Raw genomic sequence first — 19441 nt, forward strand, 5'->3', positions numbered from 1 at the left:
GTCAGATTTTCTTCGATTGGATTTGTTTTCTCTAGGTGATGCTCAGGCTGACCATTACAAATAGAGATAAAGGTTAAAGAGGAAGTATGTTTCTTCCGTTCATGTATTTTACAATCAGTCATTTAAAACCCAGAATGAGGGGCACCTGGGTGGCTCAGACGTTAAGCGTCTGCCTTCGGCTCGGGTCATGATCCCAGGGTCCTGGGATCGAGCCCCACATCGGGCTCCCCACTCCGCAGGAAGCCTGCTTCTCCCTCTCCCACTCCCCCTGCTTGTGTTCCCTCTCTCGCTGTATCTATCTCTGTCAAATGAATGAATAAAATCTTAAAAAAAAAAAACAAACAAACCCAGAATGGACTGCAATGTAGTAAATATTATCTATGCAAATTTACTACAATCCAACAATGACAACAACAAAAGGCATAAGCAGGGCTGGGAAACACTATTTAAAAAAATCTGAGCAAAAGAGATTTTACTTACTAAATTAAATTATGTAAGAGATTTTTGCCATTCCTCAACTCGAACATTTTTATAGCAGGGAACTGCCTTTTTTTTAAAACCCCAAATTATATGCACAGTTCAATGATTTTTAGCAAATGTATACAAAAGCTGTAGCAATAGGTTAACTACCACCACAATTGGGAGCGGTTTTTAAATTTCTCTTGAGATCACAGAATGGCAGATGAGACAGATTTTGGATAAGTCCCTGGGGATGGTGGGCAATGGCACATAACCTTTTAGGACAGAATGTCACCAGCTGCCCTTCAACAGTCAACCTGATTAATCTTTGCAATCAGTTGCAATCAGGAAGACTTTGACTACGTGGTTAACTAAAACTAAGAGGGGAAAAATCATCATCTTTGGTCTGACAGTACCAATAATAAAAAATTAAATAACTGTGCTTATAATAGGTTTATACTTTTGGCCTTTGACCGGTTCTTTTTCCTTTAAGTTTAATGGGGCCTGCCACTCTGTTGCTAAAATCTATCAAGAGAACAGGCAAAAACATTAAAAGAAACAAATCAGTAACAAGCCAAATTTTGACCTCCTATTCTCCCCAATCCAACCCAGGCCAGATTTTCTGGGACAGGGCTGTACTGTTCAATATGATGGCAACAGCCACACATGGCTATTAGTATTTAAATGAATTAAAATGAAATAAAATAAAAAATCCATTTCTCGGTAGCACTGGCCATATTTCAAGTGCTCAACAGCCCTAGTAGCTGGTTGCTACTGTACTAAACAGATTTAGAACGTGTCTAGCATTGCAAAAAGTGCTACTGGACAGCACCGAGAGACCCATCAACAGCGCTGAAGTCGGCTAGCTGCATTCGCAAGTCAAGACAACATACAGAACTCTGATGAAAGAGATGCGTGGACATGAGATTCAAAAAGAATATGATTCCGATTTAGAACAGGCTTTCTTTGAACCTGATTTCAAACCTGGATATCTTTTAAATTTCTCAAGTAGTTAAAAAAATAATCTGACCCCATTTAATTCTGTTTGGAATTAAAACTTAAGAAAAACACAATAAGGGGCGCCTGCCTGGGTGGCTCAGTTGGTTAAGCATCTGCCTTCAGCTCAGGTCACGATCCCAGAGTCCTGGGATCGAGCCCCGCATCGGGCTCCCTGCTCAGCGGGGAGCCTGCTTCTCCCTCTGCCTGCTGGTCCCCCTGCTTGAGTGCTCTCTCTATCTCTCTCTGTGTCAAATAAATAAAAATCTTAAAAAAAAAAAAAACCCACAATAAGTCAGATTAATAAAAATACCCATCAAACTGATCTACTTGAAGGAGACCCAAGGAAAAGAGGAGAAATGAAATCAACTTAGAGCAAATGTCAGATGAATCCTCAAATCGGAGACTGGTATCTATGACGTGTGTAACTGAATCCCGCTCTGGGGTTCCAAGTGGTTGAAGCAAGCAATTGATAAAAAAACATCCCTCCGGCTGTGCTGGTATGCCACCTGGCAGTTTTTACCAGCCAACTACTTTGCTTATGATTTCAATAAATTTTGCATGAGATACTCCGTAATTGTAGATAAACAAAAACTCTTTAGAAATTGGTGACTCACCTCTAAATCAGTTCCTGCCAGAGTTGCTCCTCTGAGGTTACAGTTCTTCAACTTTGCATTTTTTAAGGTAGCAACTCTCAGGTTAATTCCTGTCATTTGACTTCCTTCCATATCCACACCTTTCAGATTAGCACCTAAAGTGAACATATTTGGGGGGCAGTTGAACTTAAAAATATTTATAGTCATCTACCTTTAAAAAACCACAGGATGACTTAATGGAAGTGAATGATGACAAGTTCCTTTAACTTTTGGAAAGAACTCTGTGAACCATAAATCTCAGTCTCTCAACCAACTTCCACAGAGAAAGAGTTCATTGTTAAAAAACTGTTTGCTTATACTATGAATTAAGAATATTTTAGTCTGTATTTTTGAGGGAGGAATTCAATTCGGTCTTAAGATAAACACTTTTATAACAGCCTCCATAAGTTTATGATAAGGAAGGTAAATACCCTGTATTCTAAACATACAACTAAACAAAGTGACCAGTTCACTGACACAACAGAGCAATAGGAATTCATAAACAAAACATTAAATCTAACAATGACAAAAACTGCCTGGCTTTGTGCAAACTGGAATTCATTTTAGTCAGTGTAAGAGTATGCTATGTTTAGTTTCAAAGTTTGAGATGCTGATATTTAATTCTCCAACTAAAGCCTTATTCAATATTAAAGGCTGGATTTTTCCCTAACTTCTTGCATGGCACATGACTGAGACCAAGATAGGACTTACTCTTGTTCATTCTCCAAGTATGAGGAGAGAAGAAATCTATATCCCCCTATAGTGGTCATGACTTTCCCGTAACAATTATTTTGTTGGGCTTTTTACTTCATGGTGTTTTCACCTTAGAAAACGTAATTATAGATAGAAGCTCACCTTCTAAGTTGGCTTTAAGACCAGAAGGATCTTCAAAATTACACAGTTTCAGGGATGCTCCTTCTGCATTAGAACAGAGCATCTTGACTCCCTGGAGATTTGCACACTGGCAAGGAAAGGAGAGAAGTCCATGTTTTAACCTTCAGAAGTTTGTTTGGATAAGAAAAAATTGGCTCAAACAATAAAAGAAAAAATAGACAAGGGGTGGAAGCTCAATTCCATACACTCACCATCAATTATTTTCTGTTTACAATGAAGACTTTTCCAACTAGACTCAATAAGAACTGAGAACTAAATAGTTCTTTCAAAAGAACCATTTTAAGAGAAAAAAACAGCCCAATTAACAATAGCATGTCCATTTTACACAAAACTTAAGAGTTTAGATAAAAGAGTTGGAGAGTCGCGACTATGACATCCTAGTTCTATTTTCAGGAACAGCCCTGGGTGTGACGTGAGAGCTGAAATGTGTGGGCAAGGAAAGCATAGCCTTGTCAGGGGTAGGGATTTCTCCTCCTTATTTCTGTAGGAATCAACGAAATTCTTGATGTTCAATCCTGCTATTAACTACCTTCATTTCAAAGGTCAGATTACTAAGGCCAGCAGTTCTAGGCATCATCTGGCTACAAAACACTACAAGTTGTTTGCTGGGTCTTTCTGGACCAACCACTACTACACAACATGCACAACCTTGACCCAAATTACAGCGCAAAATACAAAGAGTGAAAAACCAGAAAATCTATGTTAGAATTTTAAATTATGTTGATTTATCTCTGAGGATTTCAATGTCATCGGATCTGAACTCCAACGGCAACTGGATAAGACAGGAAGCTATACAGGTGACATTAACATTAGAACTTCACAGATTGTGACCATCAAAGTAGATGATGAATGGAAAGCTGTCTTAAAAATTGTAAGGCACTATATAAATGACAATTGTAGCTGTCATTAAAACTACAACAGTGAGGATTCTAAAATCCTAAGGCTGATCAAGTTATGTTATTGCCATACCTAACAAAAAAATCCTGTTTTGTAAGTGCAATTTCATTCACCCTATAGTCAATTCTGTGGAAAGGGAGATACACTACAGATCATTTCAAATCACAGCAAATTGCGAAATGCATACATACTTTCCCATCTGCGCCTTTGCATTTACACAAGGTGGTACAGAAGCTCAGACTGAGAGGTAAGATACGTGAGGACCTGAAAGGATCAAGATAACTAAAAGACCTTATTTTAAATACTTGAAAATATTAACAAGACAGGAAGCTGAGAATATGAAAATAAATGTCTCTGGTTCTCTGTGGTGTGCACCCAGGTAAAATAGACTGTAACTATTATCAAAAGCTCCCAAGGTGACAGCACAGGGAGAGCACCCTGCAGTTAGGTGTGACTGCAGCACCAGCCACCAGGTTGGGGGCTGGCATCTGGGCTGACCCAACTATAAGCCCAAGGTGGCCCCAGACTGGCCCTTTACAACACCGGGACCAAACCGTGCCCACAACAGAAAGTGCACTGAAGCAGCCAACTGCACTGAAGGCAAAAGCAGCTGAGCCACAACAGGAGGGCACATGTAACACATACAGGAGACACCTCTGCCCGAAGTGCCCGGTTCTGGGGAACAAAGGCCACTGAACTACAGAGCACTACAGGACCTCTTCTTCATAAGGCCACTACTTTTAAGATCAGGAGACATAGCTGACTCTCCTAATACATGGAAACACACAGAGAGTTGGACAAAATGAGGAAACAGAGGAATATGTCTCAAATGAAAGGACAGGACAAAATCACAGCAAAAGAGCTAAATGAAATGGAGATAAGCTACATGCCTGATAGAGAATTCAAAATAATGATCATAAAGAGCTGCGAAGAGTGAAGGATCTCAGTGAGACCCTTAACAAAGAGAAAATATAAAAGAACCAATCATAGATGAAGAACTGAAATTAAAAATACACTAGAGGGAATAAACAGTAGACCAGAGGAAACAGAAGAATGGATCAGTGAGCTGGAGGACAGAGTAATGGAAAGCAACCAAGATGAACAGCAAAAAGAAAAAAGAATAGGTTAAGGGAACTCAGTGACAACAAGTGAACTAACATATGCACTGCACAGATCTCAGAGAAGAGACAGAAAGGGGGCAGAAAATTTATTTGCAGAAATAATAGCTACAAACATTCCGAATCTAGGGAAGGAAAGAGAAATCCAGATCCAGGGGGCACAGAGACCTCAACAGAATCAACCCATGGAGGTTCACACCAAGAGACATAATAATTAAAATGGCAAAAAGTGGTGATAAAGAGAATTTAAAGGCACCAAGAAAAAAAAAGTTATACACAAGGGAAACCCCATAAAGCAATCTGCTGATTCTGCAGCAGACACTGGAGGCCAGAAGGGAGTGGCATGACATATTCAAAGTGCTGAAAGGAAAAAACCTGAAACCAATGATACTCTCCCCAGCAAGGCTATCATTAGGAATAGGAGAGAGTTTCCCAAACAAAAGTTAAAGCAGTTCATCACCACTAAACCAGCTTTACAAGAAATGTTAAAGGCAATTCTTTAATGGAAAAAAAAAGGACATAATCAGGAGTAAGAAAATTAGGAAAGGAAAAATTTCACAGGTAAATGCAAATATAATAAAAGTAGTAGATGAATCACTTAAATATAAAACCAGTATGGAGGTTATAACACCAAAACATTAAAATCAGTTATACCCATAAAAATAAGTCAAGGGATTCACAAAACAAAAGGATATAATATGACACCATCTACATAAAATGTGTGTGTGTTGGGGGCCGGGGAGGCGAGTGAGAAAAAATTTAGTGCATTTAAGATGGGTTCAAACTTAAGCAACCATCAACCTTATATAGATACCTATACACATAAGATGTAATATATGAACTCACAAATCAAAAACCTATAATGGATATACAAAAAAATAAAAAGAAAGGAATCCAAGCAAATCACTAAAGAAAGCCATCAAACCACAAGAGAGCAAGAGAAAAAAGAAACAAAGAAGAATTCCAAAAACAACGTAAAACAAGTAACAAAATGGCAGTAAGTACATACATATCATTAATTACTTTGAATGTAAATACACTAAATGCTCCAATCAAAAGATATAGGCTGGGGTGCCTGAGTGGCTCAGTCAGTTGAGCATTCAATTCTTGGTTTTGGCTCAGGTCATAATCTCAGGGTCCTGGGATTAAGCCCAGCTTCATCCTCCATGTTCAGCGTGATGTCTGCTTGAGGATTTTCCCTCCCACTTCCTCTGCCCCTCCCCCCTGCTCATTCTCTCTCTCTCTCGTAAATAAGTAAATCTTAAAAAAAAAAAAAAAGATAGAGGCTGACTGAATGGATAAAAAAAGCAAGAACCATCTATATGCTGCTTATAAGAGACTCATTTCAGACCTAAAGATATATGAAGATTGAAAGATGGAGAGGTGTCTGGGTGAAACAGTCAGTTAAGCATGCAACTCTTAAAATTAGGTCATGATCTCAGGGTCTTGGGATTGAGCCCCACATCGGACTCTACCCTCAGCAGTGAGCATGGGGAAGGGCTCGCTCGCTCTCTCAAATAAATAAATAAATCTTAAAAAAAAAAGAAAGTGAAGGGTTGGAAAATCATTTACTATGCAAATGGAAGTGCAAAGAAAGCTGGGGTAGCAAAACTTGTATCTCAGACAAAACAGACTTTAAAACAAAGACTGTAACAAGCAACAAAGAAGGACACTACATAATGATAAAGGGAACAATGCAACAAGAGGACAGAACAATGGCAAATATTTATTTGGAGTGACTAAATACATATAGCATTTATTAACAGACATAAAGGAAAAAAAATTATTGTAATACAGTAACAAGTACAAGACTTTAACACCCCACTTACATCAATGGATAGATCATCCAGACAGAAAATCAACAAGGGAACAGTGGCTTTGAATGACACATTAGACCAGATGGATCTAAAAGTTATTTCAGAACATTCCACCCCAAAACAGTGTAATACACATTCTTTTCCAGGTGCAAAGGGAACATTCTCCAGTATAGATCATATGTTAGGCCACAAACAAGTCTCAACAAATTCAAAAAGACTGAAATCGTATCATGCAACATTTCTGACCATAATGGCATGAAACTAGAAAAAAGTGGAAAGAACAAATACATGGAGATTAAATAACATGCTACTAAACAGTCGGTGGGTCAACCAAGAAATCAAAGAGGAAATAAAATGAAAATGAATATACAATGGTCCAAAATCTTTGGAATGCAGCAAAAGCTGTTCTCAGGGGAAGATTAGAGCAATACAGGCCTACCTTAAGAAGCAAGAAAAATCTCAAACAACCTAACTTTATACCTAAAGGAACTAGAAAAAGAAGAATAAACAAAGCCCAAAGCCAGTAGAAGGAAGGAAGAGTAAAGATTAAAACAGAAATAAATGAAATAGAGACTAAAAGAACAATAGAACAGATCAATGAAACCAGGAGCTGGTTCTTTGAAACGTTCAATAAAACTGATAAACCTTTAGCCAGACTCATTTAAAAAAAAAAAAAAAAAGAGGACTTGAATAAAATAATGAAAGAGGAGAAATAATAACTGACACCACAGAAATACTAAGGATTAAAGAGAATATTATGAAAAATTATGTGCCAATAAATGGGGCAACCTAGAAGAAATGGATAAATTCCTAGAAACATAATTATTTCTCCCAAAACTGCACCAGGAAGAAATAAAAAACTTGAACAGACTGATTAGTAGCAATGAAATTGAATAAGTAACTGAAAAACTCCCATCAGAATTCTACCAAACGTTTAAGGAAGAGTTAATACACATTTTGTTCAAACTATTCCAAAAACTAAAAGAGGAAGGAAAGACTCCAAATTCCTTCTATGAGGAATTATTACCTTGATACTAAAACTAGATAAAGTACTACAAAAAACAAAAACCAAAACCACAAGCCAGTATCTCTGATGAACACAGATGCAAAAATCGTCAACATAACAGGAGCAAACCGAATCCAACAATATTTCATTAAAAAAAACTGAATTCACCATGATCAAGTGGAATTTATTCCTGGCACACAAAAATACAAATAATATTTGCAAATCAGTCAACATGTATCAACATCACATTAACAAGAGAAAAGGGAACAACCATGTGACCATTTCAACAGATGCAGAAAAAGCATTTAGCAAGTACAACAACCATTTATGATAAAAACCCTCAACAAAGTAGGCTTAGAGGAACAAACCTCAACATAATAAAGACCATACATGAAAAACCCTCAGCTAACATCATATTTAATGGGGAAAAACTGAGAGCTTTTCCTCTAAGGTCAGGAACAAAACAAGGATATCCACTTGAACCACTTTCATTTAACATAGTACTGGAAGTCCTAGCCATAGCAATCAAACAAGAAAACAGAAATAAAAGGAATTCAAATTGGTAAGGAAGAAGTAAAACTTTCACTATTTGCAGATGACATGATACTCTATAGAGAAAACCCAAAAGAGTCCACCAAAAAATCCTAAAACTGATAACTGAATTCAGCAAAGTCTCAGGATACAAAATCAATATACAGAAATCTGTTATATTTCCATACACTAATAATGAAGTAGAAGGATGAGAAATTAAGAAAACAATCCTACTTACAACTGCACCAAAAAGAATAAAATACCTAGGAATAAGCTTAACCAAGGAGATGACAGACCTGTACTCTGAAAACTATTAAAACACTGATGAAACAAACTAAAGGTGACACAAATAGAAAGATATTCTGTGCTCATGAACTGGGAGAACCAATACTGTTAAAATGTCCATACTACCCAAAGCAATCAAGAAGTTTAATGCAATCCCAATCAAAATACCAACAGCATTTTCCACAGAACTAGAACAAATAATCTTAAAATTTATATGGAAACACAAAAGACCCTGAATGGCAATCTTGAAAAAGAAGAACAAAACTCAAGGTATCACAATCCCAGATTTCGGGATATACTACAGAGCTGTAGTAATCAAAATAGTATGATACTGACACAAAAACAGACATACAGCTCAACAGAACAGAGTCCAGAAATAAGCCCACACTTTTATTGTCGATTAATCTATGACAAAGGAGGGGCGCTTGGGTGACTCAGTTAAGCGTCTGACTCCTGATTTCAGCTCAGGTCATGATCTCAGGGTCATGAGATTGAGCCCCATGTCAGACTCCACTGGGTGTAGAGCCTGCTCAAGATTCTCTCTCTTCCTCTCCCTCTGCCCTGCCCCCCTCAAAAAAAAAATCTATGACGAAGGAGGCAAGAATACACAATGGGAAAAAGACAGTCTCTTCAACAAATGGTGCAGGGAAAACTGGACAGCTTTATGCAAAAGAATGAAACTGGACCACTTTCTTATATCATACACAAAAATAAACTCAAAATGGATTAAGGACCTAAATGTGAGACCTGAAACTGTAAAAATGCTAGAAGAGAACACAGGCAGTAAGTTCTTTGACATCAGCCATAGAAACATTTTTCTAGATAAGTCTCCTTTGGCAAGGGAAACAAAAACAAAATTAAATTATTGGGACTACACCAAAATAAAATACTTCTGCACAGCAAACGAAATCATAAACAAAACAAAAAGACAACCTACTGAATGAGAGAAGATATTTGCAAATTACAGATCCAATAGGGGCTTAATATACAAAATACATGAAGAACCTGTACAACTCAACACCAAAACAACAAATAATCCAGTTAAAAAATGGGCAGAAGATATGAACAGACATTTCTCCAAAGATGACATCCAGATGGCCAACAGACACATGAGAAGATGCTCAACATCACTCATCATCAGGGAAATGCAATTCAAAACCACAATGAGAGGTCACCTCATACCTGTCAGAATGGCTAAAATAAAAAACACAGTAAGTGTTGACGAGGATGTGGAGAAAAAGGAACCCTTGTGCACTGTTGGTGGGAAAGCAAACTGGTGCAGCCACTCTGGAAAACAGTATGGAGGTTCCTCAAAAAATTAAAAATAGAATTAAAAAACAGTGGGATCCAGTAATCCCACTAATGGGTATCTACCCAAAGAAAATAAAAATACTAATTCAAAAAGATATATACGTACCCCAGTGTTTATAATAGCATTATTTACAAGAGCAAAGATATGGAAGAAACCGAAGTGTCCATCGATAAACGAATAGATAAAGAAGATGTGGTAGACACACACACACACACACACACACACGAATATTACTCAGCCATAAAAAAGAATGAAATCTTATCATTTATAACAACATGGATGGAGGTAGAGGGCATAATGCTAACTGAAATAAGTCAGAGAAAGAAAAATACCATATGATTTCAACCTCATGTGGAATTTAAGAAATAAACAAACAAATGGGTGAAATAGGTGAAGGGGATTAAGAGTACACTCTTCATGAGGGGCACCTGGGTGGTTCAGTCCATTACGTGTCCGACTCCTGGTTTTGGCTCAGGTCAGGATCTCAGGGTCATGAGACTGAGCCCCGAGTAGGCTCCGTGCTCAGTGCAGAGTCTGCTTGAGATTCTTTCCCTCCCTTTTCCTCCCTCTTGGCTCCTCTCCCACTTGTGTTCTCTCTCTCAAATAAATAAATAAAATCTAAAAAAAAAAAAAGTACACTTATCATGAAACTAATCTAACACTGTATGTTAATTACGCTTAAAAAAAATAGGGCTCACCATAGCACATGAGAGACAATGGACTCTGAAAAACAAACTGAGAGTTCCAGAGGGGAGGGGGGTGGGAGGATGGGTTAGCCTGGTGATGGGTATTAAAGAGGGCATGTTCTGCATGGAGCACTGGGTATTATACGCAAACAATGAATCATGGAACACTGCATCAAAAACTAATAATATAATGTATGGTGATTAACATAACATAATAAAAAAAAAATAGGGAAGAAGCAGAAATAGATGGAAGTATAGATTAGACCAGCTGGTCTAGATGAATGGGTTATTGGTACATGGGGGATTTTTTAAAAGTAGTATTTGTTGTTTTAAATATAATAACAACAACAATAATAATAAAGTCCCAAGGTAATTTTAAGTACAGCTCTATACTGAAAGCTATACACTATGGAATCTCACAAAGAAACAGATTTATAAGAAATTCAGTGAAGTTTTCAATCTTCAACCACAGAAAACATTCCCCCCACCCTTAATCAATGGTAAAGCAGATCACCAACACTGAGGGTACAGAACTCAGCTACTCAGTAAACCAGCACTGCAGCTGTAAGAGTTTTGCTATCTACTGTATCAAGGGGCAAAGGGCTTTGATGAAAGCAATTCAGTTTTTACCATTATTTCTTAAGTATGGTATTAAGATTATGTTTTCAAAAATGGTCTTTATATATTTTTTTAAAGATTTTATTTATTTATTTATGTGAGAGAGAGCAAGAGAAAAAGAGCACAAATGGGGGTGGGAGGGTGGGGGAAGGGCTGAGCGAGAGGGAGAAGCAGGCTCCCCCCTGAGCAGGGAGCCTGCCTTGGGACTCAATCCCAGGATCCTGAGATCACGACCTGAGCAGAAGGCAGACGCTTAATCGACTGAGCCACACAGGCTCCCCAAATGGTCTTTATCTTTAAGAGAGAAACGAAATATTTACAGGTGAAATAATGAGTTGCTTCAAAATAACAGTGAAAAGAGGTACAGACAAAATTGTTTATGTGCTGATGATATATGTTGAAGCTGAGTAATGGAGGTAACAAGGGGGATTCATTATATTGTTCTATTTTTGTATGTTGGACATTTTCCACATGAAAAAGTCATTAAAAAAAGAAATAAGAAAAAGAAAACACATGCTGTAGAGTCTAGCTCCAACTCTGCTAACAAACTAGCCTTTCTGGGCTTGGGCAAATCGCTCGGTTTGTGTCTCAGTCTACCAAACAAGAGGGTCATATTTGATGACCATCAAGGTCCCTGTTACCATTTATCAATCTTGGATGGGAATATGCAATGGATACGTACCAGCTGAATTATTACACCAGCTTCTATGCAGCAGACTGAGGTCACTGATGGCAGGCAGAGTATGCAGAACAAACACTCTAAAGCATGCTGACAGAAGAGATAATGTGGCATAGACTTCTGCTTAACAGGGAGAGCAACTGCGATCACCCTGGCTGACACCAGAATCGCATGGCTCCTATGGAAAGGCCTCACAGCCTGTGAGTGATACACTGGTGAGAAGTTCAAAAAGAGTGGTGGACCCATTAGGTACATCTTGTGTGGCAGAGAGCTTAGCACACATCCTATTTTGTGGATATGACAGCTACTCCTTAGCAATCATCCTCAAATGCCAAGGACAATTAGCAATTAGTTTTGACTTCACAACCTATACACCCTGGGCAATGACTCTTCAACATGTGCCATTTCCATCATCAGTAATTAAACTTACAATTCTATAGCACTTCAGTTTACCAATTATACAGTATGGGTAGAACAAGTATTTACAGATAAGAAAATTATGGTTCAGGTTTGGTGTATTACTACAATTCAACACAACTCAAAACCAGCTGTACTGAATGACCCAGTCTGTCTTTTTATCTTTTTTTGTTTTGTCCTTAACAAAATCCACACGAGTGGTCTCTCAACATTTCACTATTTAAAGACTAGGTCCTTCAAACCTTTCCTCTGTGCTAATAGTCTTTTGCTTATTTTGCTACCAATGTTGTCCTTCCTCATAAGATGGGACAAGGAGAGTGAAAATACTGGAAATGTATATTGGCAGATTTTTTTATAGATCCGGTATCATAAACTTCATGGAAAAATAGGTTGCAAGTAAGGAATAAAACTAAAATTATAAAATTCAATGAACATTTATTCAATGACTACTAAAAGCAAGGTACTGGGATGCCTGGGTGGCTCAGTCAGTTAAGTGTCTGCCTTCGGCTCAGGTCATGATCCCAGGTCCTGGGAATGAGCCCCACATCGGGCTCCACACTCAGCGTGGAGTCTGCTTCTCTCCCTCCCTCTGCTCCTCCCCCTGCTCGTGCTTGCTCTCTCTCTCAAATAAATGAAATCTTAAAAAAAAAAAAAAAAAGGCAAGGTACCATGTTAGGTATAATTAATTCAAAAAACCTATAGGCATGGGCCTTGGTATTAAGGAAACTGAAGTTGTTTAGAAGTTAGATATCACTGTTGTTTTGCATCTATTCTCTAACCCCAAATTAGCACAGGTAACTGTTACATAAATACATGATGTACATATGTACAGACACACACACCTATATATATAATTGACCCTTGAACAACATGGGTTTGATTGCACAGGTCCACTTATATGTGGATTTTTTTTGACAGAGAGACACACAGTGAGAGAAGGACCACAAGCAGGGGGAGTGGGAGAGGGAGAAGCAGGCTTCCCGCTGAGCAGGGAGCCTGAAGCAGGGCTCGATCCCAGGACCCCGGGATCATGACCTGAGCCGAAGGCAGACGCTTAACAACTGAGCCACCCAGGAGCCTGCTTTTTTTTAAGATTTTATTTATTTGACAGAGAGAGTGACAGAACAACAGCAAGGGGAGTGGCAGGCAGAGGGAGAGGGAGAAGCAGGCTCCCCCTGAGCAAGGAGCGGGATGTGGGGCCCGATCCCAGGATTCCAGGATCATGACCTGAGCCGAAGGCAAACCCTTAACCGTCAGCCACCAAGGTGCCCCAATTCTTTTTTTAAGTAGGCACCACACCCAGCGTGGAGCCTAACATGGGGCTCGAATTCATGATTCTGAGATCAAGACCTGGATGCTTAACCAACTGAGCCACCCAGGTCCCCTATATGTGGGTTTTTAAAAATCAATATAATACATTACTATAAATGTATTTTCTCTTCCTTATGATTTTCTTTTTTTTTTTCTTTTTTAAAGATTTTTATTTATTTATTTGACAGAGAGAGACACAGTGAGAGAGGGAACACAAGCAGGGGGAGTGGAAAAGGGAGAGGCAGGCTTCCCGCTGAGCAGGGAGCCCGATGCAGGGCTCGATCCCAGGACCCTGGGATCATGACCTGAGCTGAAGGCAGACGCTTAACTGACTGAGTCACCCAGGTGCCCCCCTTATGATTTTCTTAATAACATTTTCTTTTCTCTATCTTATCTTATTGTAAGAGTACAGTATATAATACATATGACATACAAAATATATGCTGACTGTTTATGTTATTGGTAAGGCTTCTGGTCAACAGCAGACTATTAGTAGTTATGTTTTGGGGGAGTCAAAAGTTATGTGTGGATTTTCGACTGCACAGAGGTCAGTGCCCCTAGACCCAGTGTTGTGCAAGGGTCAAGTGTGTGTGTATATATATATATATATATATATATATACACACACACACATACATACATACATGTAAACACACACACACATAAGTATATATACATAGAGAGGAGGAGAGCCACGGAGATGCTAACTTGCACAGACTGACACACATCATGTTTATTTCACAGTATCTCTGCCAAATACCTCTAGAGCAATAACATTTCCCCACTCCAGAAATGAGGCTGAATAGAAGATCTCAAAGGTCCTTTTCGGCTTTACCCTCCTAATTCACTGAAAATAGAAGTCCTTCTAAAGTACACTATATTGAAGAGATGAGGATCTAATTTCAAGATTTAATTTCTTATTAGTTGCTAAATCTTTCAGGTCTTCATTTATTGAAGGATATCAAAGTTGCAAAACCAACACATTTCACTTTCAAAGCCTTGGGTTTTATCAACTTAATAAATTATCTGTTTTCAAGTAAAAGCTCTCATAAGAGAGAGAGATCATTTCTGCTTGTTGAGACTGTTCAATAGACTAAACATTTAATTCTCTCTTATAACAAAGAAAGGATTCTTACGTCAAGCACTGATCCAGAGAGATCAGCTCGTTCAAGATTTGCACAGCAGAGATTAGCATGTGCAAGATTGCAGCGGCTTAAATTGGCCATTTTGAAGTTAATGTATCGAAGGTCCAAACGAGAAAGATCAGCACCACTGAAGTTTAAACCCTAAAATTAAAAAAAGACAAATTGTCACAAAATTCAAACCATCTGTTATATTACAGTTAATGACTAGCTAACCCCCAAGCTTCTTAGAAGCAATTGGCAGGTCAGTCCGTTGGAGTTTATTAGAAGACAGGATCAGATAAAACTCAGATATAAAACCAGCATCCTTAATGGGTTCTTAGTAAAAGAACCTCTAAACATAATATTAGAATCCAGCCCGGCTATACTTCATTTATATGCAGAAATTTCTGAAGAGCGATCTCTGTTGGCCATGTACCTACTGATAGGTATTATTTGTATATTTTTCTATATTTTATAAGTATTCAATAATTCAAGGTAGTTTTATTGAAAAGTGAGTACTGAGATTTTTAAAATCTTTAATGTCATAATACGTAAAAGTATCTGCCAGTGACTGGCCATACATAACAAATGTACAAACAATTGACTTTTTATTTTAATTGCTGCAATTCTGATGAACTACTCAAAAACTGCCACATGAAGCATATTAGGTAATAAAAAAGGCCATTACATCTCTTTTTTTTGCAATGCTATCACCCATAATTAAATTCTATCTTGCATGAAAAAGGAATGTAAGGCAAAAAAAAAATTGTAGAAGAATGTAAAGCTTTACTCACAGCTTCGCTAACACAAATAACTCCTGTAAAAGTCTGCTTTAATTACCTGGCAACGCAATTCTGATTTGGTTGGCGTGGCTAGCAGAAATCGGACAAATTCCTTTCGAGATATTGGCGAATGATCCTCTGGTGGTTGAGAATTCTTGAAAAAGATATTAAAAAATTAGTGGAGCATTTTCGGAGACAGCTACAATAATTGTAATACTGGCTAATGTAAAAAGAGGTTTACCTTTATTGCCACCTCCAGGTGTTCAATCAATGAGTCAATACCAAAAAATCTGGCTTCTTCTAACACACCTATCATAATAAAAATGATGTGACTTTTATAGAAAACTATTCATTTTAATATTTATAAAATTCTTTGTTAAATCCTCACAATACAAGTGAAATTCAACAAGCAGGCAATCAATACAGAAGAAAAATAACTCGTGTAGAACATGTATACAGAATATTTTTAAATATTTGTAACACAAAGTTTTTCTAAATAGTTTACATTCAGCAAAAGAAAAACATAGAGAACTAATGAATTAGAATGAAAGCCTTCTATATTTCAAAATTTTCTGACAATCACTTTAAATAGGCCATAAGCAAAAACTCCTAATTGCACAAGTTCCTAAAATAACTGAAATAAATTTGATTGTGAATCTAATATTAAATGACTAGTTCACCTCATCTTAACATTTCATTGACTTCAATGGAGCAGATCTGAATGGGTTTGTCACAATTATCTCTTACTGCATCAGAAAATTATAGAAATGAATAAAAGTAAATTAGTTTCCAAATAAGTCAACAAAATGACTCAGAAACCTCTCTTAAGGAAATTAATTAAAAAAAAAAAAAACGATTTCTAAATGATAAAAGGGATTTTATGTATCATTTGCTTTTCTTGGTAAAAAAAAAAAAATCTGCACCTTCTCCAGATGACTTAGTGTGTATACTGTATTTTCTTACATCTGTTAAACATCTTCATCAGGGTATTTGGGAAGAAATTGGGAATCCATTTTCCTTCAAATGAAGACCTCAGTCATTTAGTTAGCTGAGTTTTTTAACTTGTTAAAAAAAATTCCTAAGGACTCAGAAATTACAAAGAAAGTAAGAGACATAATCTCTTTCTTCGAATAGTTCAAGCTAATAAGGGTAACTAGAGGTAGATATGGGAAGCTCAGCAGTTATCTGGGAAGATTATGACCTTCTCAGGGAAAGCCCAATTCACCTCTAATATTCCAGCTACAAAACAAAGGTCATCTGATGAACAGCACGCTGCTCAGGCAGCTGCTCTGGCACAACACTTTCCAGCCCACGCCAGAGGGGCCTCATCTCTGGATTCCTCTTGAAGGGGCAGCCATATTTCCTATCTGTCCCTGGTAGATGCCCACCATACAAAGGGGTTTCTAGTGGGCTTCACTCTCAGTGTGCCAAGATCTTCTGAGTCAGTCAGAAACCCCCCAAGGAATAGAGTAACGACTTTTTTTTTTTTTTTTTTACTTCTAGGTTCAGAACCAAACCTTAAAAACTTCCGGAAAAGTCTTAGAAATACAAAAGACACCTATGGGAGACAGTTGAGAAACCGAAGTAATATTTAGCATATTTTTCTGTCAGCACAGTAGAAATTAGATTTGAATCTCAGTTCTGCCACTCACTTCCTTTTTTGTCTTAGAGAAGCTACTTATTCTTTCTCTTAATTAAAGTTCCTGTTTACATTTGTGAAATGGAGTATTATCACTTTCTTCACAAAGTTGACATAAGTATTAAAAGAGATATGCATATATATTATTTGGTATAATGCCTGGCACTTGGTAGGTCCTCAATAAATGATCACCTTGATCATTATTAAACTGCATGTTTTCTGACACTTAAGACCATTCTCTTTTTACTGTATCAAACTGGGGTTCAGAAAATTTATGTGAACTTCAAGGAAATAAATACTGAAATGCTAGAAAAGTTTTCAAGTTAGAGAACAATTGGATTGAAGTGAAATTTGCCTACAAGGTATGGAAAGATGACTTAGAGCAGAAAAAAGAAGGGTGCCTGGGTGGCTCAGTCGGTTAAGTGTCTGCCTTCGGCTCAGGTCATGATCTCAGGGTCCTGGGATCGAGCCCCACGTTGGGCTCCCTGCTCAGCAGGGAGTCTGCTTCTCTCCCTCCCTCTGTCCCTCCCCCTGCTTGTGCGCTCTCTCTCTCAAATAAATAAAATCTTGAAAAAAAATCAGAAAAAGGTTTTGAAGACAAATCAAAGCAGAAAAGGAAGACATGATTCACTGGAAAAAGTGAAGGTCATTAATGGCAGAAAAATAATGAAAGCAAGAAAAAAATACATTCACTGATGAAAGCACAAATAAGGAAGAATAAGAAATAAGGTCATGTAAGTAAATAGAGGGGAGGTAAAAAAGTCTGTAGATTATTGTAAAGCATATAATTACTTGGGGCAACCTATAGATATTAATAAAGAGTTTGGATAGATTTTGTACTAATTAGAAGTAGTAATGCTTTATAAAATGAATCCAGTACAGAGCTCTGCTTGCTGAACAACTGAATAAATAAAGCAATGGCCGAGAAACCTGAAAAAGGAGCAAGCATTGCTTGGCAAAGAGCCTGTAGTGCTGAAGTCTGGGAGAGCATGGATATGTATTTCTGATGTTATTTCCTAGGCAGGGAGGATATGAAAGGCTATCCGTGATACAGAGAAAAATTAAACTAGAAAGCATCAAAGAGCCCATAGGATGCCTACGGTGAAGTTTAAATGTCCTCAGAAGAAAAGAGGGGCCGCCAGAGTGTAAGCAAAAGTGATCTAGCTGCTGAAAAGCAAAGGATTGTACAAGAGAGGACCACTGCTTATTTTTCTAATGATAATTTCTGAAGAATGAGTAAAATAAAAATAGGTTATACAGGGTTTTAAGCAACAGTTGGTAGGTAAAAAATAAGAAAGCAACAAGAATTTGTAATGAATAGGTATGAAGTTAGATGAAAGGTCAAATAAGGTCATTTTTTGCAATGGGTAAGCTTTAAAGGCAATACAGACTTTAATACAGCAACAATAAAAGTTACTGAGTGTTGTCTATTATACTCCAGGGATTGTAAGTTAGCCCCTTTGCCCCACCACCAGCCCAGGCTGACTATAATGTGTTTGGCATGTAGTATTTTCAAAATCAGAAGATTTCACATAAAATTTTAGATTTCCAGCTTTTCTTTAAAAATCAAGGCTCTGATACCCTATGCCCACACACCCACATGGCAACAATCTGTGGAAGCTGAGTAGGAATGTGCACTCAAGATCGCCACACACCCCCCACCACTCATCAAGTCAGACCAAATTTAGTTACCTAGAGGCCCATGAGCATTGAATATGCATCTACTGCTTTATAAGGGCTCTGGCTGACATCATCTCCATGATGTGAAAATCCTGTGATGTAGTCAGGGACGAGTATATTTTTAATACTCAGTTTTCAAAGGAGACTCAGAGAGACTTTCCTCAAGTTAATTTTCTAGTAAGCTGTAGGGGCGCCTGGGTGGCTCAGTTGGTTAAGCGACTGCCTTCAGCTCAGGTCATGATTCCGGGGTCCTGGGATCGAGTCCCGCATCGGGCTCCCCGCTCTGCGGGGAGCCTGCTTCTCCCTCTCCCACTCCCCCTGCTTGTGTTCCCTCTCTCGCTGTGTCTCTCTCTGTCAAATAAATAAATAAAATCTTTAAAAAAAAAAAAAATTTTCTAGTAAGTTGTAGAATTGAGATTCTAATCCAGTCTTATGATTCTGAAGTATAATTTCCCCTTTTGATGACTCTACGTCTCAACATGATGGGAAGGTCCATAACTTGAAGTCAAGTCACAGTCACAATTGAATTAAAAAAACAAAATCCCTTAAAGTCCC

At 37.9% G+C, this 19441-nt stretch overlaps 1 protein-coding gene across 1 annotated transcript in view; it reads right to left on the minus strand.

The window, feature by feature from the left end:
• The window catches only part of KCTD9 (potassium channel tetramerization domain containing 9), a 38490-nt gene that overhangs the window by 2037 nt on the left and 17012 nt on the right, over nucleotides 1-19441 (minus strand). The window contains exons 7-11 of the mRNA XM_081810354.1: nucleotides 15809-15876; nucleotides 15626-15721; nucleotides 14798-14947; nucleotides 2946-3051; nucleotides 2073-2206 (exon numbers count right to left, since the gene is read on the minus strand). Coding sequence (XP_081666480.1) covers nucleotides 2073-2206; nucleotides 2946-3051; nucleotides 14798-14947; nucleotides 15626-15721; nucleotides 15809-15876 — 554 coding nt within the window. The remainder of the gene's footprint in view (nucleotides 1-2072; nucleotides 2207-2945; nucleotides 3052-14797; nucleotides 14948-15625; nucleotides 15722-15808; nucleotides 15877-19441) is intronic.

Source organism: Leptonychotes weddellii, chromosome 2 (assembly GCF_054177405.1).
Source record: "Leptonychotes weddellii isolate Sample4059 chromosome 2, ASM5417740v2, whole genome shotgun sequence".
In the NCBI taxonomy this organism is placed as follows: Eukaryota; Metazoa; Chordata; class Mammalia; order Carnivora; family Phocidae; genus Leptonychotes; species Leptonychotes weddellii.